Source organism: Thermobia domestica, chromosome 8 (assembly GCF_964235325.1).
Source record: "Thermobia domestica chromosome 8, izTheDome1.hap1.1, whole genome shotgun sequence".
NCBI classification, from domain to species: Eukaryota; Metazoa; Arthropoda; class Insecta; order Zygentoma; family Lepismatidae; genus Thermobia; species Thermobia domestica.
This window is the reverse complement of record NC_137461.1, coordinates 19,514,624-19,539,825: the sequence shown is the minus strand read 5'-3', so window position 1 is coordinate 19,539,825 and position 25,202 is coordinate 19,514,624. Positions and strand designations below refer to the sequence as shown.

General features: G+C 37.7%; 1 protein-coding gene across 4 annotated transcripts in view; it reads right to left on the bottom strand.

The window, feature by feature from the left end:
- Positions 1-24,688, bottom strand: part of SF2 (splicing factor 2) — a 30,904-nt gene extending 6,216 nt beyond the window's left edge. For 2 of the 4 annotated variants that reach the window (XR_014132636.1, XM_081768189.1), the window contains exons 1-3: positions 24,376-24,686; positions 14,929-15,092; positions 8,079-8,257 (exon numbers count right to left, since the gene is read on the bottom strand). Coding sequence is in view for 2 of the 4 variants with exons in the window: in XM_081768189.1 (XP_081624315.1) it covers positions 8,079-8,257; positions 14,929-15,092; positions 24,376-24,542 (510 nt within the window). In the remaining 2 variants the exon portion in view is untranslated. Of the gene's footprint in view, positions 1-8,078; positions 8,258-14,928; positions 15,093-24,375 lie in introns of all 4 variants that reach the window. The other 2 variants (XR_014132635.1, XM_081768191.1) reach the window with 2 other exon arrangements.
- Positions 24,689-25,202: the final 514 nt, after the last annotated feature.

The following is a 25,202-nucleotide window of genomic DNA, read 5'->3' as shown; positions in this document are numbered from 1 at the left end:
TATATATATATATATATATATATATATATATATATATATATATAAACGCACTAATGATGAGAATTTATTGAAGTTTGCGATAGAATTTTTATTTTGATGTTTAAGTGATTGTTGAATTTTTATTTAAAAAAAGAGGGCAGCTTAGAAGTTTTGGAAGAAAAGGTTACGTTTATCTCAATAGTTCTACGTTTTCTTAAGTTTTATATCTCATGATACAACTCTAATATCTTCAACATTAATTCTCTCTTCCTTTCGCTTAAGAAAAGTTGGGCGAAAAAGAAAAACACTTATTAAATCTTGTCTTGGGCCACTCTTAATTTAACCATTATTTTACATCTTTAAATTATTTCTCATGATTTTCATGGTCACCACAACGCATTCGGCATAATTGTTCCAGATGAGCAATCTTTATCTTCAGTAATGTGATATTTACTATATTATTATTCTTGCAACATTAATTGTATGCACCACCGATGCAAAGAAAATAAATAAATAAATAAATAAATAAAAAACTGGTTTATGAGCTTCCCAATTCTCAAGGGATATATGCAACTTTTTGTGTAGAAATGGTTGGAGTCGAAGGTTTCAACATTGTAAACGAACCGTTAAGTTCTCTGTTGAGCACAGAAAGTTGGCTATTGAAAAAATTTAGTTATTTTTCCCAAAACTACAGAAAATGGATACAGGTCTTTTTTCTAATTACAGATTACATTATACAAGTCAATACATGCATTGTTATCTACACCGTAATCACTATAAGAGTGATTTCAATCAAAATATATCCACGTAATCGGGATCGAAATTCAACATAGAAGGGATCCATCAACAAAAAATAGACCCAATACTTCGTCGATTGAAATAAACCGCGCTTTTGTCATCTACTCCTAAATATCCATGGAAATGGTAAGAAGTGCTATCTTCTTATATTATTACGAGGAAAATAACGAAAAATTTCAACAGTCGAAGTAAAAGACATCTCCTTACCAACCGCAGTCTTTCATTTCAATTCAGTGTTGCAAGGTGTACAAATTTACCTGTAGATAGATTTTTCGAAGCAATACGAAAAATGATTTTCTTTTAATAGACTTCCAAACTATGTTATGCATACGTGTTGGAAGCCGTGTCCAAGACATTTGGGCGCGGCCATTTAAGCGCACACGCTTGGGCGCAACTTCTACAGAAAGGCAGTTCAAACAAATCTTACAAATATTCTTCAAATAAACCTATTATTCCCGTGCGAAGAACAGACATTTCTGCTATTAAATAAACAAATTCAAAATCTTGCCGCATTTCCCTCAAGCAGTCAGGCCGAGGTTAAAATACAAATATGAAATGCATCCTTGATATGTAAACTATATTATTTTCTATTTCGTCGTAATTTTAACTTCACTTGGCTTAAATAATATAAGCATATTGAATAACACGTTACTGCCACTAAATAAGTTTAAAAATAGTTCATGCGTAAAGATTTAGACTGTCAATGTAGGTTGCGTTCCCTGCGGTTAAGAGGTTAAGTTGTATCCTCATCAAAGAAGTGCGGACCTTGGATTCCATTTTCCGTGGAAGTGCATTTGTTGCGGATTCCACGTTAAGCTGTAGGTCCAAGTATTAAGGGTCTTCACTACAGCGAAATTAAACTACCGCTAATTTTAGAATTTTTCTGTAATATCTTCAAAACAAAAATATTGGAAAAGCAGAAACGTAGTGAACTAGACAATAAGATTTTGCATGTGATACCTTTACCACAATTCACCTATCTGCTTTTGCTATACTGCTATTTACATAACCCGCAAAAAAATGGTAAATTTATCTACAGTTGTAAATCGAAAGCAGATAGATGAGTTGTGATAATGGTATCACATGCAAAATCGTATTCTCTAGTTCACTACGTTTCTGCTTTTCGAATATTTTTATTTGTTTCGAAGATATTACAGAAAAACACTAGAATTAGCTGTAGTTTAATTTCGCTGTAGTGAAGACCCTTAATAGCCTCGGCGTTGTAAGGAGACGTCCAACAAATATAATATATTATAAGTACGCTAGATGATAACGTATGACTTAGGTAATAAAATTGGGTGCTATTGTTAGTCCACAAGTAATGTCTACTTATGGAATACACCTCAGAGAAATCAGTTCACGCACATTCCATGTAAAGCAGAGGGAAAACATGCCTCTGAGATTCTTTTCTTTAATACGATATTCAATAAGATGATTGGGGGGCGTTCAGAGCACAAGAATCAAGTCACATTTCCGAAGTTATGTGAAAAATAAACGAAGTTCATAAGGAATGCTTATAATTACATGGAAAAATTTGCACTATTTCTTTTCACTTTAAACAGAGCTTTTATATCTGGAGATCAATCTTCTAAATTCTCAAAGGACATTCATGTAGAGATCTCAAATATGAAATTTGTCCAAACTGATCAAAAAGTGGACTTTATTTCCTTATGCAATGACTGCGTCAATTCTTAGTATGATTGCTTCTGCCACCAACCAAAACTGGATAATAGGAAGTTCGTCTAGTCAATGGTACACTTATGTCCAAAATTATTGTTGCATGTCTATAAATATGTTGTTGTAGGAATATAATTTGATAACGAATTCGCCCGGTATTTCTGTTAGTATTTGTATAATCGGCAAAGACATGTATGTGGCAAATTTCATGTCAAAAGAGCAGTAAATAAGAACAATAAAACGAAAACAATTTTCTTGTCCATTTAGCAACATTCTGTTTTACTCATTCTAACTTTCGAATTTCTAATTTTTTTCCTATGAAATTTACAAAATATACATTTCTCGATTATACATAGTATCAGTATTAAAGGTACCCTGCAAAATCATTATCAAATTATATCCGTACAAGAAGACAGTTAAAGATATGCGACAATCATTTTAGACATGAGTGTACATAATATAAGAGACGTGTCTAAAGACAATCACTCGATATGTGTGGCAGACACCATGTAGGAAGCCAAAGTTTGCTCGTATTGCTCTACTGATTAAGGCTACAGAACAAAGACACGGCATGAAGAACTGCCAGACTGTGTGATGCACATAACGCCTTACGGGCGAAACAAATCGTTGCAGTAATAGTGGTAAACGGAGAATTACAACAAATAAGCATCAACATCAACTCTGAACAAGTCTGATAAAAATCACATTCAAATTCGCTTCAAATGCGATAAGCCACTTGAGTACTGATGACTGCACATGATCGTAAATAGTCCGATCGCAACTAAAATAGAAAAGACTAACATAATGGAACCATTGGAAATAATTGAAATGAAAAATGAAATTCTCTAGTTTAACGTCCCAAGGTTATGCCCTCTAGGTTAAAAGAGGCAAATGATTAATGAGTGAAAAAAAAAATATTTTTTGTGTTTTTCCACCCGAAATCGAACCTGTGCTCACTGCACACGCACAAAGTCGTGCAAGAAACACACGCGTTAGTCACTACACCAGTGAGGAGGGCTTGAAAACTGATAAAAGTACCTTAAGATACAATTCACATTTGACAGTTTATTTATGTTTTAAAACTTCAGTTTCGTACTCAACTTTCAAGCCACGATGATCGTGTTATACATAATGTATTTTATTTATTAAAAATATCAGTTAAAGCGAAAAGGCCATTTTACACTAAAACAACAAAATAAATAATTATTCAAGAAAGTCTGCCAAGGTTAATGTATTAAAAAATACCCTGGCACTCGATTTTTGGAATTGAAATTTACCAGTCAGGATGCTTGGCATAGAAATTCAAACCTAGAGTGTCCCGATCAGAAAGCATCAACCTCATTCACTAACCTACGTTCGCTAAATAAATGTCAAATTATTTATCTGCAATTATTTTTGTAAAATGCTTATTACTTTCATGAAGCAAAGGGTGAATTTTCTACTTGGGTTGATAACTATTTCATTAAGTTTTATTTTAGTAATGGTTCATTCAAGTTTGCCCATATTTAAGAGGTCTCATCATGACGAAATTAAAATACCACTAATTTTACAGTTTATGTGATATATTCAAATAAAGATAATCGAAATGTGGAACAAGAGCGCCCTAAACAATATTATTTCACATAAGATACCGTTATCACGACTCACTTATCTGCTCTCGATTTCCAGCCATTTAAAAAAACGTAAATAAATGCCAATTTTCTAAATGGCTGGAAATCGAAAGCAAATAAGTTTGATTTCTCAAGGGCTAAAAAGCACGGAATTCGTGTTATTAATCAGTTCAAAATCTCTTGTCTTGCGAATTCTGTCGAGGAATTTGAAGCTTAAAATATATAAAACGATAATCATGCCTGTTCTGTATGATTGCAAAACATGGTCTCTCACTCCGAGGGAAGAACGTAGACAAAGTATTTGAAAACAGGATCCTGAGACGAACACTCACACACACGAGGAACGGGAATGGTGAATAGCGGAAACTTCGTAACGACGAACTACATAATTTCTACTGATTACCGAACATTATTAGGGTCACCAAATCTAGGAGGCTCACATGGGCAAGTCATGTACCTAAGATGGAAAAAGTAGGAACGTTTTCAGTCTTAACTGCAAGACCAATCGGAAAACGACCACTAGGAAGACCTAGATGCACATGGGAGGACAATGTTAAGATGGGATCTTACACAATAGGAATACAAAGTAGAACCTGGATCCAGTTGGCTAAAGATTTAAGTCAGTGGAGACTTTTTGTGAACGTGGCATTGAACTTCCGGTTCCATAGGTCACAGAGTTAGTTCTTAAAACAAATTGTCTAAATCTCCTCCAATTTTCCTCCTTTTTAAATCAATAGCCTTAAGAACTCATCATCATATTTGAACTTGTTTTCTTCTTTTGTACAACTTTGTCTCGTGTAATAATGTAAATCATGGCCTTCTTTTAACATCACCCAAGTGATATTTCCAACACACTAGCTCACTCTCATACTCATTTCTCTGATCCAAAATCTTAAAACTACACGATACACTATTAATTCTAATGCAATCCCTCATACGAGAGTGGATTAAAAAATGTGCACTTAAAACCCTTCCAGCAGTGATTTTGATTAAGTTAGCGGTACTGTTACTGATAACTATTCCAAATTGCAACTCCTGAGTGAGTAGAGGCTAGGAACGAACAGCACGACATGCGTCAGCAAGTGAGTTTATCCGAAGAAAAGAAGTGTGGATGAAGTAAACTTTTCATCATGACATGTCGGCAGAACATTCAGTTCCGTCGAGTTGTTCAAATATCTGGGTGAACAACCATTCAAAGAATTGTGTAGAAATGGTTTACGCACTTCCAAACTGGGCATTGCACCTCACAGTTGAAGCACAGGAAGGGCGGACTCACACTTGAACAGAAAATGCTAGTCTGAACGCAGTTTACCGAACTGTAGCTGAAGAACCAATCATCAACCTGAAAATGTTACCTGAGGGAACGAACATATCGAAAACTAGCGTCTGCGAAATTCTCACTGAAGAATTACAGGAAGAAATAATACATGTTCTGAAGGCAGAACATCGTCCCGAATTCGCGCAAGATTTCCTAAGGCACTTTACGACTTCCTAAAGCATTCAGGTGTGGGTGAGCACGTCCAAATTTGACTAAGCTGGTCATGGGTAACTGATTTTTCAAAAGGAGCCACTCTAAGACCACTCCTCTAAACGGTCAGTTTTAGTTGAAAATTTTGGGTAGTTGTGTGGAAGTTTCCCTGTCTCAAACTACTTTTATCCAACGCTTAGCGATTCAAATCCCACAAACGAAAAGTACTTTTAATTTAACATTTTAACGTAAGACAAAATTAAGTATTGCTGTTAATGTATTTTGAAAACAAGGAACGATTACGAATTTCAGAATTGGCTCATTAATGCAATATCCAGCAAGTTACTAAAAATTTTGCAAGTAAAAAATTACTCCTGTAATCAAAAGGTATATATTATCAAGATTTTAGAATATTTACATAAATAATGACTGTCGCCTCATTACAACAAAATTCTGTGAAACATGACCAATTCGTTTCCTTACTTATCACACAGTATACTACCTATTTATATCAAATACTGTCACAAAGTTTGGAGTGGCGCTGTAGGCATCCGGAGTGGCACAGTGCTGCCATATGTGCATAAAGCGGAAGATGCATGTAGTGTGTGTGTGTGTGACTGTTCATGACCTACGTTGATATTGTACTGAGTTTTGATGGAGTGGGGCGATTACGAAAATCGTGTAGCAGTAATTGCACTATACAAGTTCGAGAAGACAACAGGTGAGATTTTTAACCTCTTGAAAGCCTAGAAATCAGCAAGAGATTCGTGTATCACGCCATACAGCGATACACCGAAACTGGAACGGCAGCTGACCGCGCAAGGAGTGGCAGACCACGAAAGGTCCGAACCCCACAGGTCCAGAAAGCAGTCGCAGCAAGAATTCGAAGAAATCCTGTACGAACACAAAGTGTGATAGCTGCTGAAATAAACATCAGCAGAAATTCTATGTTTCGTGTGCTCAGGAGTGACCTACATCTACGGGCGTATAAGAGGCAGACTGGTCAAGCTCTGACTCAAACATTAATGTCGCAGAAAGTCTTTAAATCAAAGAGACTTGCGGCGTTACACCAACAATCTGCACAGAAAGATTCTGTTCACTGACAAAGTGTTCACGATTGAGCAGGGCTACAACGCCCAAAATGACCGTGTGTATGCCACGTCGTCCACTGCAGCTGCTGAGACAGCTCCACGAGTTCAGAGGGCACATCATCCTGTCTCATTGATGGTTTGGTGGGGAGTGAGCTACTCAGGCACAACCCAGCTGCATTTTTCCGAAAAAGGTGGTAAAACATTTGCCAAGGCGTACCAGGACACAGTGCTAACACATATAGTGAAGCCACTGTCTACTACCATGTTTCCTGGAGAAAGGTGGACCTTCCAGCAGGATTCCGCTCCAGGCCACAAAGCGAAAACAATCCAGGAGTGGCTGGCACGGAACGTCCCAGACTTCATTTCTACCGCTGATTGGCCTTCTGGCAGCCCGGACCTTAACCAGTTGGACTACAAACTTAGGCCAAGGGGTACATTTCGAAAAATGATTCGTGCATCAGGTGTACAACATATCAATGTAAAACATGACCTAAATAAATTGCCTTGGTGTTAATACTCTGTGTTATTCACATTCAAACTTGTGACAGTACAGGGTGCCTACTAAAATTCCAAAATTAAATTTCGTGACTTTTTCGTGACCTTCTCTTTACCAAATCATAAAATTTCCTAACATTTTCAAGAGCGAATTTGGGTGCGAATTAGGCCGAATTTTCATCCATGCGATAGAAAGGTACTTTGCTTGCGATTTGGTAGCGTCTAAACCCGACCATAGACATTTTTGGTGGTGAATTTTGACGTTTTATAGAACAAAGTTTTCCAATCTGTACTTACATTTGTACAGTAAACAAAAAAAAATAATAATAATAATAATTAATAAATAAATAAATAAAATAAAATTTAAAAAAATCTTGACCCCAAAGCTAAATTTCGTGACTCATGACCGTCTTCTGATTTCGTGACTTTTTCGTGACATTCGTGACCAATAGACACCCTGCAGTATTTATGATATAACTAGGTATATTTTATGTACAGTCAGTGACGAAAGTTTACTTCCGTTTGATGAAATTGGTTTCGTAAGTAACTTCAGAATAGAAGAGCAATTTGAGTACAGATTTCAGTAAATTAAAACGAATGTAATTTTCTGTACGTTACCGCCAAAATTACTCAAAAAATACCAACCATACCACCATTAATCAAAATAAATTCTACCAAACGGGAAAAAAAAAACTTGTCCCTGACTGTTCAATGCGTTTAATTTAAAACCAACCCCGAGTACAAATATGGGAGATATTGAGGCGTTATAAACTGACCGCATTGTGTGCATACAGACCACAGTTTAGTGGATTTACATAATGCATTAACTTTGGAGGAAGAGGAAATGCTAGCTAAAATCACGGCTCTGGACGTTTCTATTCATACAACTGAAATATTAACGGAAAATAATAGCTATCTAAAATTAAGAAAAAAAGAGAGGTAACAAAAAAGAACACATACTCCTACCTCATGAGAGCGAAATCGGGAATCATCCAGCTTCTTGACGGCGTACTTCATATCCTCGTATCTAAGAAACTCCACTACACCAGTGCCATCTTTAAACACATCAGCAAAGCACACATCACCAGCCTCTCTCATGTGGTCCTTTAAATCCTGCCAACTGCCGGAAGGAGGTAAACCTACAAAACAAGAAAATTTTACACATTTCTACTCACCTACACAAATTTAACACAATTTCTCCACTCTTCTAAAGGGTAAAACTTAATGCTTTAGAATAATTTGACACCGAAGTAGTAAACTGGACTAACTTTTCTGGCAAGATACGAGATGAATTCAGTAAATACACTATCAATACTGCTGTCGCTTTCTAAAGAACCACTTACACTACGAGGGTCATTAGAGAAGCTCTCAGAATAAAATATACGAGGAAGTACCAAGAGTTCGTGAAATCGCCTACAAGTTGACGAACTATGAATCCTCTTGGACATGCATTTTATAGTTAGGTTCTAATAACCAAATTTTTTTTCTAGCCTACACAATATTACTCTAACCATGCTTAAACTCTTAATCTGAAGAAAACTGAACTCAACTGGGATACTTTTTTAAGCTTCGGGAAGAGAAATTTGGTAAGGCCAAATTTCGTGAATAAGATGGATGTTGAAGCGAATCACCCTCGTAATGCAAAATTCTATGATAAACCCGGCATTTTTTTCTGTTTAGTTATTTTTCCTGTAGTTAATTGAAAATCTTATCACCTATAATATTCAGCGGTGACAGGTTTACAAGCTGGAATGTAGTAAATTCAAGAAACACCTTTTTCATTTAAAAAAAAAAAGTCACGATCTTTCACGCACAACATTCTTTAGAGGTGGAAAATAAAGTTCCTGATGTTTAGTTTCTATTTCGTTTCTGGTGTGGAACCATGTTTCATCAAGGGTTATGAATTTACTACATACAGTTCAATTATATAAAAAACTGAAAAAATAAAAACGCGTTATGTTATCCTTAAGAAATGTGCATTCTGATTCGTTATCGATCAAGATCGAAATGCCTAGAGCTTCCGCAGTTACGCTCACCTTCGACCGGTGATCCCAGAGTACCACATTGAGCACTTCTTCAATAATGTCCAGTGCAGTGACATTTTGGTCGTGCACCCTGGGGATAATCTTCCAGGTCTACTGCATTTAAACTCAGGTGTCACTTCTAGGATGTATGGTACATTTGTACCATGGCGTAGTTTAGTCTTTGATCGCTTATTTAGGTTCTAACACGTATTTAAGCCCGGCTATTTTATTGGTCAAGTCAAGGATAGACCAAAGAACACCCCAGATGTCTTGAAACTGGATGGCCAACTTGGCGGCACCAAGCACGGCGGAGGGACGACTTTTTTTTTTTTTGGGGGGGGGGGAAATCAAGAATTTTTCATGCCTTTAATTTTCAAGATATCAAATTGAAACTTTGCATACGAATCGTGTATACCTCTGGATACTTCTCGACTTCTTTTAGATCCCTATGTGAAACCGGGACTGGGCCCGAGGGGTCCAAGTGTTGTGAGGGTGATTTTTCAGAAAAAATCCGGTTTTTCCCGGTTTTTCCGGTTCAGATGTACGATACGGACATGTGAGTGGTACAGGTTGAAAGGGAACATTCTAATAAAGAAAATTACGTTTGAACCATGACTAGGTAAACCATAACTCGCTATGTCCTATGGAACCCGGTGGTTCAATGCCGCGTTCACAAAAGCTCTCCACCCTCTTTTATCTTTAGCCAACTGGATCTAGTTTCTACTTTGTATTCCTATTTCTGCGAGATCCATCTTAATATTGCCCTCCCATCTGCGCCTAGTCTTCCTATTTGTCGTTTTCCGATTAGTCTTGCAGTTAAGGCTTTGAAAGCGTTCCTACTTTCTTGCATCCTAGCTACATGACCTGCCCATCTGAGTCTCCTATACTTGATTACCTTAACAATATTTGGTAAACTGTATAAATTATGTAGTTCCTCGTTATGAACTTTCCGCTATTCCCCATTCCTCCTGGGTCTGAATATCAAACTCAGGATCTTGTTTTCAAATACTTACAGTCTACGTTCTTCCCGCAGAGTAAGCAACCATGTTTCGCAACCCTACAGTACAGGCATGATTATTGTTTTATAAATTTTAAGCCTAAATTTCTCGACAGAATTCGCAACAACGAAATATATAATGAACCGAATAGTAACGAATTCCCTGCTTTTAGTCGACATTTAATTTTTTCGTGAATATGGTTTTCGTCTGTTAATACTGATGCTAGATATTCGAAAGTATTATTTGATATCTTAACGCATCCATAATGTGCGGTATTACGATCCCGACGAACTTCCATATATTTAGTTTTCTCTGCGTTTACTTCTAAACCGTTGTTCCTGTAATCGTTTAGTAAAACCTCTGTATTTCTTTCTATTGCTCTCCTGTCATCCCCTATTAAATTCACATCATCAGCATACGCCATAACCTGGTGAACCCCATTTAACTCTAGGCCCCGCTTGCTATCTTTGATTTTCCTTATAGCATACTCCAGAACAAAGTTAAATAATAATGGCGACAACGCATCTCCTTGTTTCAGGCCATTCTCGACGTGGAAGCTTGTGGACAAAAATTTTCCTACCCGCACTTTACTCTGGGATTCATTTAACTTTTTCGGTATTCCAAATTCTGATATAATATTGTACAATGTTTCTCTCCTAACAGAATCGTAAACCTTTCTAAAATCAATAAACAGTTGATGTACCGGAGTATTGTATTCCCACTTCTTTTCGAGTATCTGTCGAATGGTAAATACTTGGTCGCTAGTTGAACGATTTCCTCTGAATCCGCACTGATAATCTCTAATAATTTCATCTCCGTATGGGGTCAATCTTGCTAATAGAATGGTTAAAAGGATTTTGTAGGATGGTGACAGAAGAGAAATGCCTCGTTAATTATTAGTTTTGTCGCCTTTCTTGTGAATTGGAACAATGCTTCTTTCCACTCTTGCGGCAATTCTTCCTTGTACCAGATAAGGAGAAAAGTATCTTGTTCCACAAGTTTTCGCCTCGAGCCAAAATTAACTCAGCCGGAATTTCGTCTACACCCGGAGACTTGTGTTTCTTTAATTTCTTTATAGCGATTTCTACTTCTATTCGGCTAGGTTCTGGAATAAACGTTCTGCGGTGTATATTTTCCTTTCTCCACGCGCATTCGTTTTTGGTTGTGTTAAGCAATTCGTCAAAATTATTTAAGATGCTGTCTGTATCAGTGAGAACAGTTTCGTCAGTTTTCTTTTAATACATAAGCATTAGGTTGATAGGCTTTCTTAAATTCGTTGATCCCGTCTCTTCAAGTTCCTTAATTTTAGCTTTCAAAAAATCTCGTCACCTTGTTCTAAAAGTTTTGGAAATTTTTCCGCCTGACGTATACGAAATATTATGTATAGTTATTTCATTCGGAGTTTGTAGCCAACGTAATTTTGCGTTTTCTCTTCTCATTATTTTACCAGTTTAATGCATTTCTGCTTTCTAAAAGTACTGGAGAGGTTTGAGAAAAGCCTTCGGGTCTCATCCTAAACGAAGGGAAAATCCCAACCTACACCTCCTCGCGGGAGAAAGCGGGCAACGTGTTTGGCGGCTAACGTAGGTGGGGACAGACCGACTCCCAAGATAAGGAGTCAGCTTCTACCAAGTGCCAACGGCCTTCTCGAAGGGCGGATGAGCGGGTGGAGGTCAGGGCACCTTCTTGCCTTAGGAGGGGAAACTGTCCTAAAAGGCGAATGAACCACTAGATGGTCAAGGCATGGACATGTGGAAAGGAAATGGGAATACTAACACTATCTTTTTCCCAGAAGGGACGTAGGAGGATAATAAAGAAATATAATGGTTCTTCCTGAGGTAAAAAAAAATCCGGAGGTAAAACAGTCCCCCGTTCGAATCTCTGGGTGGGGACTAATAGGGGAAGAATCATCAGAGGAGAAAACAACAACTTTCATGACGACGTGAGGGAAAAGTTGAAAATTTAAAAGTGGAAATGGACAAATGTAAAGTGGACATAGTGGGCTTGAGAGAAGTGAGATTACCAAGTAAAGATGAGAATATTGGGAAATTACAGAATATACTATTCGGGTGGAGATAAGGGCGAGAATGGTGTCACGGTAGCAATGAAGAACAAAGTAGAAAGAAGTGTAACCAAAGTGGAATACTGCAGTGACCGCTTGATGTTTGTAAAACTACATGCAAAACCAGTGGATATTGTGATAATACAAGTGTATATGCCAACAACCGACCATGATGATAATGAAATAGAAGTAATGTATGATCTGATCTGTAACATATTGCATCAGGAAGGAAGAGGTAAGGTCAACGCCGTAGTAATGGGTGACTTCAACAGCGTAGTAGAAGATGGAGCTGCGAATAAGATAGTGGGGCCATTTGGACTATGTAGAAGAATCGAACGAGGTCAAATGCTTATCGATTTTTGTAGCCAACATGATCTGGTATTGGTGAACACGTGGTTTAAGAAAAGAAAAATCAAGCTGAACACGTGGAAGAGTCCAGGAGATAAGAAACGCCACCAAATCGATTACATTTCTGTGAAGCAACGTTCCAGGAATAGCGTACGAGACGTGAAGACACTGCCAGGAGCGCACATTGATTCGGATCACAATCTCCTGGTGGCGGAAGTGCAAACCTGGTTAAAGTCGATCAAGAAAAATGGGAAGAGAAATCGAAAACGGAACTTGGAGCGACTAAGAAATATCGACGATGATGTGAAAGAAGAAACTGAAGAAAAATTCTGTGCAATGGGCGATGTGGTTGACAATACAGAGAATAATTGGGAAAAAATTTTACTTGACACACTCCACAACAACATTGACAGGATGGAAAGAGCAGAGAAAACCATGGATAACTGAAGCAATGCATAAGAAGATGGAAGAACGCAGATGGAAAAACAGAGACATCAATGAATACAGAGGGCTGAATAATGAATTGAGAAGGAGAGAAAGCCAAAGAAAAGTACATGGAACAGATATGCGAAGAAATAATGGAGCTTCAACGGCGCGGCAGATATGATCTGATGTACCAGAAAACACAAGAATTAGGAGGAAAAGCTAACAAAAGTATACGAACGTTCGGTATCGAAGATCAAGAAGGTAATGTAATCACTGACCATCAAAGAATTCTTAGAATTTGGGAGGAATACATAAAAGATCTGTATGATTAGAAGAACCACCTCAAAGATATTGCGATCGAAGAAGAGGAAGAGGTGGATGATGAAAAAGGACCCAGTATATTCAAAGATTATTTTCCTCTTCAAGCCAATTTTGGCATCCAGCTGGTCAAAAAGGTTGGAGTTATATTCGCCTGTAATCGTTCTCCGTTTGCAAGGTAATCAATTAACAGTATCCCTTTCGCATCCCGAAACACACTGGCCATGACCTTTCCGGCCGATACGATCGTCTTCGCTTTCTTCGGCACTGCACCATCGGCTTCCACCCACTGCTTGGATTGCTGTTTCATTTCTGGCGTCTAGTGGTGAACCCATGTCTCATCCACTGTCACAAATCGCCGCATAAAATCGGCTGGATCCCTTTCGAATCGGCTCTAAGATTGCTGCGAAAATCGTTCTCGCATATGCTTTTGGTCGGCAGTCAGAAAACGCCGCACCCATCTTCCCGCAGAGCTTGCGCATCCCTAGTTCCTTGTGCAACGTGTTTCGCACCCGTTCCTCCCATGTCCCCACACTCTCAGCTATCTCACCTTCACTCGCCTGTCGTCCAACACGATATCATGCACTTTTTCGATTGTTTCCGGTGTGGTTGCGGCTTTCGGCCTTCCTTCATATGGGTTATCTTCGAGGGATGTGCGACCACGTGTAAATTCAGCTGCCCACTTTTTAACGGTTGACATGGAAGGAGCAGAGTGCCCGTAAACTTTTGTCAACTTCGCATGAATTTCCGTAGGGGTTAATCCATCCAAAACGAAAAATTTGATTACCGCACGATATTCAAGTTTATCCATTTTCACAACCAACGCGCAAGATGTCTAACTGCAACAATGCCTGCACACAAACTACTTGAGAGAACAAGTTGACACTTGTTATACGAACAACTGAAAGCGCCCCGAGGCAAGAACAATAAAATTTTGCTGATTGGAGTTCCATCTCTGGGTCAGGCCGAGAACTTTTCACCCCGCCCTCGTATGTTCAGATGTACAAATTATTAAGTCAGGTCGAAAATGTTCCTAATCCACGCTTGTCTAAGAGATAACTTACACTATTGATGGCAGGTCACATTGATTAATCTCTGGTGTTGCATTGTAACATTGTCGTGATTCAGGTTATGGTAATGCAATTATTGGTAGCCAGAAATGTATAAATGAAGTGCACAACTTATAGTTTGCAGGATTCGGATCTGATTTTCAGAACCATAGTACGGCTCCTTACCCAAAGTACAACCTCACACTACATTCAATACTTTTCGTATGCATACACTGCTTTCAATGATCAACAATACCAAATTTTGTCTGGCCTTGGAAAATACTATGGGTGTGCATGTGCAGGAAAACAAATTTTTAGGGTACAAAAATATTCTATTTTAAATTTGAAGTTCTAAGTTTGTGAAACATAGGAGTTTTAATGTGTACACGAAGAAAAGCATCACCAGCAATTCACAGACCTCTTCATACAAGAATAAAAACTTCAATGAAATTCAAATTATTATTAACATCGTACTTGTAATGTTACACTTTCATTCACTCGATTCTATTAAACTATCCCAGCCGCTATCACACTCCTTTGTTTACTAGATATATTTTCTTATATGTAAAAATTAGTTTAACTTACCAGTGACTAATACTCTATACTGAGACCTCCTAGCTGGTGGTCCTCGTCCTCTACCCCTTCCTCCTCGGAAGCCACCAGGACCACCGCCCCTTGGGAATTCCACACGAAGTCGATAGCCATCGTAATCATAGCCGTCTCGTGCATGGACGGCATCTTCAGCATCTCTAAAAGAAGCGTAAAAAACGGTTTTTAAACCAACAATTATTATTTTTACAGTACTTCAAAAATTTCAGTTTCTACAAAGTGTACGACAAAATAATGGCACTCTTTTTAAAGAGCAGGACATTTAATGGTATAGTAAAATTCACTACTAAAACAGATGAATTCTACAATTGTCTGTACTATAGTATTGGTGTTGATTACCCGCTTCGCTGGATTGAAATAGAACTGCATTGGAAGATGGATTCGACACTAATATCGGTCATTTTCGATCATGTTTAAGTACCTTCCCCTATTTGCACCCCTAAGTGAAATAATAACCATTCCAGGCCCGAATCTCATTTATGTTGAAAATTTGATCGAGATCGGTAGGGTGGTTCAAGAGTTAAGTAACAAACTTAGTGACTTTCATTTTTTATGAAATTTTATATCTCTCTCCCTTCCCTAACTTGCACCATCCAAGTGAAATGATAAAAAAAACCATCCCACGCTATATGGTAAATCTAATTTAAATCGATCACGTGGTTCAACAGGTATGAAGTCATATAGTCACTTTCATTTTTTTATAAATACAGATTAACTCACAGGATCTCTACACGTCAACCGAAATTTCCTGATCTTCCATACAGCTGACTTAAACGAGACCAATAAATACAGAAAATTCTCTAAGATTTCAATGTTTACTTAAAAGACAGAAATTAGTACATTTTCAATATAATAAAAAGATACACAGTTACTTATGCTATAGCCTTGATGACCAGGTAATGTCACACATGAAAATAAGATCATTTTATAAACATATTTTGCACTTCTAGTGCAAGGGTTTTGAGTTGATATATGACATCTTGTAAAACTCGTTTACGCGGAAAAAATATTTATGGCGATATTTTTACGAAAAAATTTGACTAACAATTCTTCTATATACACTTAACAGGTGAGAGTACTATGGATACTAACACCCTTCCTTGGCTCTACTTCTAGTGTTCACAGGACTCACGTGATTGTGCTGCAAAAATGTCTTGATCTGTGGCCGAAATGCGAACTAAAGCTCACACCCTCGACACATCCACGAATTGAGCCAATAAAGGTTCACCTGTTGCTATAAGCGAAAGAGCCTTGCAGCCGTCCATGTTATACCTTCAGTCGACAAGCAGCGCTTGAACGAAAGACTAGTTATCAAGTCAATATAATATAACTATAGTACATACGGAACAATTGTTAAATCGTCAGTTTTCGAAGAAATTGAAGTAATTATTTTTTGTACATAACCAGTTTTACAACAGGTCATATCGCAACTTTGAACTCTTGCACTAAAAAAATGCAAAATATGTTATGAAGTGACTCGGTATTCATTCCAGTGATTTGTTTGGTAAACAAGGTCAGACCACAAGTGACCGAAACAGTCAGACCACGGGGAAACTTACACTCGCAATCAACTATTTTCAAAATTAAGTTTTATTTTGATTATCTTATCTGTTATTTTTAAATAAATTTTCTTATGAATTGTACACTGAAGGGGGGGGGGGGTTAATAAATATTTGTGCGTTCCTGAACACTTAAAACAGATCACGTACAACAAATTTCTTCCACTATAAAAAAATTAATATCTGCAAAAATAACGAAATCTTATCTACAAGTGTAAAACAGCAGTTCCTTCAGTTTCTTCATTTCCCCCTATTTCAGACGTATTCTCTTGTTGCCTTAAAGTTTTTTTTTTTTTTTTTTTTTCTCTTCCCTATGTTGTTGCAAGTATACTTGGAAGTAGCTCCTGCAATTTTTCACATAATCATTGACCTACTTACGAGTATGTTCAATGTATCCTGTTTCTCGTACCTTGTTATGAATATTTTTCCGCTTACATTTTCGTTCAATACTGAAAGATTTCTTGGATGCTACGTCTTTTTTATTATTTTACCAACATCCAGGAACATTTACGCTTTTCATAGTCACCAAGCAAGCGTCGAGTCTTAGTGACCTTCTTATGCTCAAAATCTTATCTTCCACTTTCAACCGCCGCTCTTGTTCACATCATTCTACAGTTGACTTTCTTATCTGTGGAAATTTTAAGAAACCCTGTGTTCTCTTCGTCGGTTACGATGTACGGTGAAAAACTAACGCTAAAACATACGGCACCTAACTCTAATGTAGCAGTAAGACATCAAGTAGGCTTATATATTACAGAAGATAATCCCGCCAATCCTTAAAGATTTGTAACAATATACAAAGGCTGGTATAAAAGTTTCTGCAATCAATATGGGAAAAATATGCGAAATTCAGGGATTCGCTATTTATCTCCCTAAGTATTAAGAGCGATACACTTTTGGTCAAACCAATTCTTTGGAATGTCTCGACAGCTGTTTCAGGGACATAAAGCGATCACCACGCATCTTATTTTTCACGCATGGCAATAGAAGTTCTTCGGTGATGATTAAAAAAAAGTCGACATGTTCAATGGACAAAAATGTATCCAGGTCGAAGGACGAAATGGACAGTGTCCTCTTTACCATGCAGTACTTGAAGACATGATGAACTGAAGTGTATGTGAAGGCACTGTTGAAAAGGTTCAAAAAGTGTTGCAAAACTGCCACATGCAAGGCATATGTTTTATTCCATGTTATTTTTTTCTCACTATCTTCGTTTACGCGCATCTCACAGTCGCTGAGACGCCTGCCTTTTACAGAAGCACCCTTCAATAGGGCTCGCTCATACCCTAACTCGGATAGATGGAATTACTTTTAGCCTTTTAGCAGTCACCTAGCACAAATTGGTTTGCATTTTAAAATTTAGTCTTTATGCCATTCGACACGCTTTAGTTATATTCAGCTCTCCTAAAGAAAACCTGCACCCATTAATGCAACTCGTACCTTAAGAAAGAGTTTCTAAGTTAGTAACTGTAATTCCTGCTGAGAGAAGTCCATATTTAAGCAATATAAGAATCACGCTGTGTGACAACATAGTACAGGAAAGAAATAGGTCTGCGCTTTGTAAATACAGTGAAACCTCTCAATAACTGACACCAATGGGACATGAATTTTTGTCCGTCACTGAGAGGTGTCCGTTACAGAGAGGTTGCAGTAATTTAATTTCTCGCAACGGTAACTGTATGCAGTAATATACAGTAAATACATTATATATGAGCATAACTATAAAATAAAATAAAATTCAATATGAAAATACTCTATTTAGTATGTATTTGAATTACTGGGAGGATGAAGAAGAAATTGATTTCCGTTAAATAGTATTATTGCTAGGGATGTGTTAATATATTCGTATATTGCAAAAGATAATGCGTGTGTGGTAATAATTTTATTCCTACATGGGAGGGGAAAGTGGGAGGGAAAGCGTTTTTAATTTCTTTCAAATTCTCAGGACCTTCTCAAAAGATGCATTAGGAATCAACTAACCGGTCAAACTCATTAGCAAGTGTCCTCTGAAAATCCTCAGTACAGTTGCGGGAAAAATGTGTGTGTGTATGTATGTTTGTGTACTGGCGGAATGGATGAAAAAGCAAGTTATTGTGATTACATATGTTTATTGACTCAGCCCCAATCACAAAGAATACGTTCTTAGAAAAAGTGAAAAAGAATGCCTGGAAACTCCAACCCAGACTTGTTCCAGTATCGTAAGTAAAAGAAAAATGTTACTTTTCCAAAAGTAAGAGGAAATATTGTTCGCTGAAAATGTTATTGTAAAGCAAACAGCGTTTGTTTTGTTATCTATGAAATTGTCGGGAAAAATTCAGGGCCCAGAGGAAAAAGGACTAAATTTGTTAGGGAAAGGAAGATCTTTTGTATAGAATTCTTGGCCATACAACTGACCCTACATGAGTGTTATTACTTATTGAAGGTTTTCTATGATTTCCACCAGAAAGTAGTTTATTGAGGGCAGAAAAAAATAATTTCAAGTTCAGCTTGAAGCTGTTCTGTTTGATGGTTCACCAGTCTAGACTCATGATAGATACACCTGTGGGGAAAAGGCTTTTCTGTCTACTGTAATATATCGCAGAACCGAGAATAATTCCTGTCCGTTATGAAGAGGTTATTGAAACGTTTGGGGGGAAAAAAGGACTGTCCGCGTCCGTATCTGAGAGTGTCCGTAAAAGGGAGGGTTTTGTTCCGTAAGAGAACATATATTTTTGCCGGGACAAAAAAATCTGGCCGTATTATAGAGGTGTCCGTTAAGGGAGGTTTCATTGTATATGTATTTGATGAGACTCCGACCCAACCCCAGACGAATACCTACTATAATATCGAATTACTGAAAGGTGGCCTCTGAAAAATAGCTGCACATTTTGTAAACAAACCGAGAGGGAGGATTGTTCGCCAATCACAGCACTATTCTTTCACGCCTATTTCTAGGCAACGAAGGTCACTGACCGCGCTGTTGCCAGTAGTCGAGACGACTTGTTAAACATCTTTAGTTTGTCGCCAGAGCTGCTGTCTGGTAACAGCGTCTCCAGTACTTCACGTGCTCTATCCATCTGTCAGAAGCAACCTTTCCTTGCGCACACAGTAGTAGGGTATTGTTTATAGTGCTGGTTGGAAACATGAAAAAGCAGGGAGTCATTGTTCTCGTTGCTTCTGATTCATGCGCAGTTTGCAGCACCTAACGTTTGGAAGCTACTAGACATGAAAATAAGAAATATTTATAATTGACAAAGAGTGAACGACGGCAACGAAAGGAGTAATTCTAGGTAAGGTATATTAAAGTAACGGCAATTATTTAGTTCCTCCTAAAATCAATTGGTAGTAATTAAGGTTCGTTATTTACAACTGTGATGTAGTCATGAGTATAAACACAGTGTGGACGTATGGCATTAAAACTACAGTGCACAAAACACGAACCAACGCTAGATGGCCACTAAAAAGCACGGAGCAGGCGCGTTATCGACAGTTGGTATAAGGGTCGTTTACAATGGTTCATCGTAAGTCACAGTAGCAGCTCCGGAGGGGTCGCTGGATTTGGAGAAGATACTAAATGCCATCCGTAAGAAACAAAGAATATAATGTTGAAAACAAGTTGATGTACGTCTAATCGGAGCACATCTGCAAAAGATTAGCCCTAAACTGAACCAAGGCCTGGACTAAAGGATCCGCGAATCCCGGCTGCTTCTTCAAAGGTACGTAAGTAACACACTAGGCCTCTAATGAAAACTGAACAAAACAATAAAATGACGTAAAAATTTATTTCCCTTTAGGCAACTCATTTCGTCAATTGATTTCTTAGAATTTATTTAATGGGTTTTAAGTACCGTTAAGCCCCACCGTGATAACCGGAAATTTACAAGATTTACCGGGAAGAAGTATAAAATGAAATCTTTCAGTTTAACATTCCACGTTTATGCCTGCCAAATTAAGGGAGACGTATGAATTAAAGATGGACGAACTGGTGGAATGGGAAAGTGGAAGGAAATGCGAGTACCCCGAGAAATCCCATGGACAACATGCTGTCCACCACAAACTAACTTGGCAAGGTTCTAGAACATAGGTCCCCTTTCCCATTTAGCCGTTATAAAGACCGAAAACAACGTGCCCTACGGGGCTCTAACCCGCCTTCACTTGCTGACGCTTGCTCGGCAATACTATTTGAGTTTAATATTAAACTTTGGTACAGAAAGGAACTAACCTATATGGGGGGACCTGTGTTCTAGAACCTTCCCAACTAACTTGGCAGGAAATCGAACCAGTGGCCCCACGCATCAGAGGTAAGAGCTCTACTCGGGAAAAATTAGTGTGCGTGCTAGTTCTAGAATGAGATAGAAAAAAAAAAAAAGGAGAGGGTAGAACGTAGTGTATATTTATGAATAATGGTGCTAGTGAAGACTCAATCTATTTTCCTATAGCGTACATTATGGCAAAAGGTTAACCCATAGTGGAGGAATTCGTTTCAAAACAAGATTTCCCCAGCTCCCGGAGACATTCGTACAATTTAATTACCGGCACTTCCTTAGCATTGAATAAACTATGAAAATTCGAAGAGCGACCTTTTGTTACACCTACTAACATATAAGAAATCACATCCCCAACGGCAATATTGTTTCCTTCAGAAGAAGGGATGTAACGAGGACCTCATGTCTTGAAATAGGTTATGTTATTAGAAAATGAATATCTAGATAGGCTGTAATCATAGTTTTCCTTACTCCTAAGGGCCTGTGCAGGCTGTGATATAATAGCGTTTCGTTTTGCGCAGTAGAATAAGAACAATGAAGAAAATCTGTTGAAATTGTGAGAAAAACATGAATTAATGATGTAATATCGAGAACGCAAGAAAACGTGAAAGATAATCACAAATAAACGAAGTTTCATTTTTAAATGCAATGCAAGATTGAATGGACAAATTTTATTGACAAAAAGCGGTAATAGGGAAATTTTCCGAGGGAGCTTTATTGTTAGTGGAAAGGGTAAACTATTGTGCACGATTTCTACTGCAAATTCCACAATATATAAACCTGCATACTAGGGTAAGTGCTATGTAAAGGCAGTGTATACAGTTACAGAAGTGTTGCAACACGCAAAGTATGTGTTTTTATGGGATATGAAGTGTTTCTCCATTATCTTCGCTTATGTGCATACCCACCATCGTTGACAAGCCTGCTCCCTACTAACGCATCCAAGAAATACCGTGTGGGGCCACCTGTTCCGCTTCTGCCCTGACTCGCTTAGATAGCATTTGTGCTTTTTAGTGCCCACCTAGGGTAAGTTCATTCGACTTTTACCTCCTTAATTCAATATGCACTCAGTAATATAACACCTAACGAATCCCCGTGCATGGTAACCTAGCCCAGTACAGGTAAACAATGACTTCCTACGCAATTTGTAAATTTTTCATAAATTCAGCTCTGATCTCCCGTAACAGTTGCGAAATTCAAGTAACGAGAATAAAGTGCACATCACCACTCATGAACTCCTTAAAACGGAATCTTACCGAGAAATAATATTAATTGGGGAAGTTCCAGAACACAGGTTTTCCATATGGGTTAGTAGCTAGCTTGGTTCCTTTCTGTACCAAACCTTAACACTTAACTCGCATAGTATTGCCGAGTGAGCGTAAGCCAGTGAAGGCGAGTTAGAACCCCGCAGGGTACGTTCTGTCTTGATAATAGCTAAATGAGAAGAGGTACTTGTGTACAGGTTAACTTTAGGTGCAGCACTAGAAAATTGTTGAAAAATTATCTCACTTGACGTAGGTAAATTTCAAGGAGACCACCAGAAGTAATAGCTGAGAAATAACAATTCTTTTATGATTTGCATATAAATAAGGCTTGTGTGTATAGCATAAAAGCTACAGTGCAAAACACACACCTCTCCCAGGTGGCAACTAAAAAAGAACAAACCCTACCTAACCGAGGCAGTAGTCAGTACAGGGCGAAGCTGGTGATCCACTGCGGCAGCGCGGGGTTGTGTCCGAAGGAAGCGGGCGTACCAACGATGGTTGTTATACGCGTATCGAGAGTAGTGAGTTTTGGCAATCATACGGTTTCAATGGCATTTGTCATGGTTTCTTACTAGTAACGCTGCACTTGTAATTATAAAATACAGCTTCCGCACACTGAGCAGATATACACTAATGCCAGTGTAAAGTAGCATCTAATCGTGCCATCCTTTTACAGTCACTTATTTTATCCGACGTAAAGCACTTGTAATGATTTTGCACCAGTAACATTACACTTGTAGACATACACCTAAAACACGGCTATATTTGTATTTAATTCTGCTGCCTGAAAAAAAAAATCTAGTATGTCCAAGTAGTTTCATGGTTCCAGAACCGAGTACCTCCTTTTTGTCTAAATTGTGATAAAGGTAGAAGTACAAGAGCCCTGGGGACTTCTAACTCCCTTCGCTAGCTGTCCCTAGCTTAGCTATATTTTGTAATGTAACACACTGTAAATCTTATATGTGCAAGATTGGGGGAGAAATACCAAACATCAGCAAGAAAAAAAAAAAAAAACTTATAAACATACCTTTTCATGAAGTTCTGAACTTACCTATAAATTTCCAAAATGTGGCGCATGAAAACTGCACCTGCACCATGCCCATTCCCACGTTCTTAACCGACTTTAGGGTTCCTTTCGCTACATCGTGAGATAGGGGAGAGGTTAGGTTTGGTTTGCATATACAACAGAGGTGAACAAAGGTGCCCTTGGACAACCGAACAAAGTTTACTATTTAATTAACATAGGGATTGAGTATAGCCCGCTCCCCCCAGTGATTTTTAACGAATCATAGTGATTCTAACGGTTCATATTAGTTCAGAATGAATCGGAATCACATGTTATAAAGATTTAAGATGTAAATCTTGTGGTAAGGAGGCTTTAATATAAGTAGTAGTAGCGGTAGTAGTAGTAGTAGTAGTAGTAGTAGTAGTAGTAGCAGCAGTAGTAGTAGTAGCAGTAGAAGTAGAAGTAGTAGTGGTGGTAGTTAGTAGCAATACTACTACTACTAGTAGTAGGAACGGGTTAGAAGCCCCGCAGGGGTTGGTTTGGTTCTGTTCTCGATATAAGTAGTAGTAGTAGACGGAGTAGTAAAATTAGTGTAGTAGTAGTAGTAGTAATATTAGTAGTAGTAGTAGTAGTAGTAGTAGTAGTAGTAGTAGTAGTAGTAGTAGTAGTAGTAGTAGTAGCAATAGTAGTAGTAGTAGTAGTAATAATAATAGCAGTAGTAGTAATAGTAGTAGTAGTGATTCTTCCAGTTCCGGTGACAAAGAACTGGGGGGAGCGGGCTATACACAAGCCTAACATAGTATTGCCGACCGAGCGTTAGCAAGTGAAGGCGGGTTAAAGCCCCGCCGGGCACGTTGTTTTCCGTCTTCATTAAACTCTAATTAATATATATTCTCAGTTCCATTAATTCATGCTCTTCACTTAGTTTTAGAACATTTTGCTCGTTATGAACGTATTGCTTCAGGCATTATAGCTGACCTGAGTAGGCTTACTATTCACATTCTAGAATTGCACTCTTGTTTCACCCTAATTACTTGGAAGAGATGTATGGCATAGATTCTTACATTTTGCTCTAGAATTTAATTGTAATTTTTCAAATATTGGCCCTACATATTAGTTATTTGTACCAAACATCAATGGAAAATATCAGACAATCACAATAATCATCTTCCGTACAAAGTATTTATCGATCAACGAAACCTTCCATGTGCTTCACGAGAGTTGTTGTGATTAATTTTAAGTTAATAAAATGCGTTAATTTAAAAATGTATTAATTAAATAAAACACAACATGCAAACTACGGCAAAAGTGTGAAAACTACATTTTATCTACATCTGATTCTTACTCACCTTGGATCTTCAAATTCTACAAATGCAAACGGTGGTCCACGCCGGTTCTTCAGATCCACAAAGGATACTTTACCAAACTTGTAAAATAAATCCTGAATGTCTTTCGTACGTATATCAGGAGGCAAATTGCCAACATATATCCTACAATCGTTTCTTCCATACGACATATTTAAAGTACTGTAATTAACTTCTTATAAGCTATTTTAGTTACCCAACGAACACCTTTCACTATCTCCTAACGAAATATGGCGTCGTATAACACAAAACTTTCTTCCTTGCGCGTCATGGCATTACGTCATAGGTAGCAATCCATTTCTTCCTTCAATCGAGGTAAGTAACACCCATGAAGCGTGCTGGCTTTTACTAAACGTAGTTATTTATCAAGATAACAAAATTTACTTACAATCATATTGAAATTTTTAAGTACATATTCATAAATTCACTCAATGTATCTAGTTTGGTAAATAACTACCGAGACTGAAGCAATATTATTGTTTATCAAAATAATAAGATTAACTCGAGTTCCTCCAAATACAATACCCAACAAGCATTCGAATTCAGGTACAAACCAATCAAAACAGCGATATTTACACATTTTCATATACAGGGTGTATCGTAATATTTCAAGTTAAAGAACACATCCATAAAGGAAGGGTTCTTGTGTTCATGTTTTACTGCTTCTAATTAAATTTTCACTAGTGTTTATGAACTTAAAATCGTTTTATTTGCAAAGAAAGATTAAAGTTTTTGTCGAATGTTAAAAAAAAAACACATTTTCTCTCAGAAGTTTTCTTAGAATGATAGGCCTTAAGCAGAGTCGTTCTGAC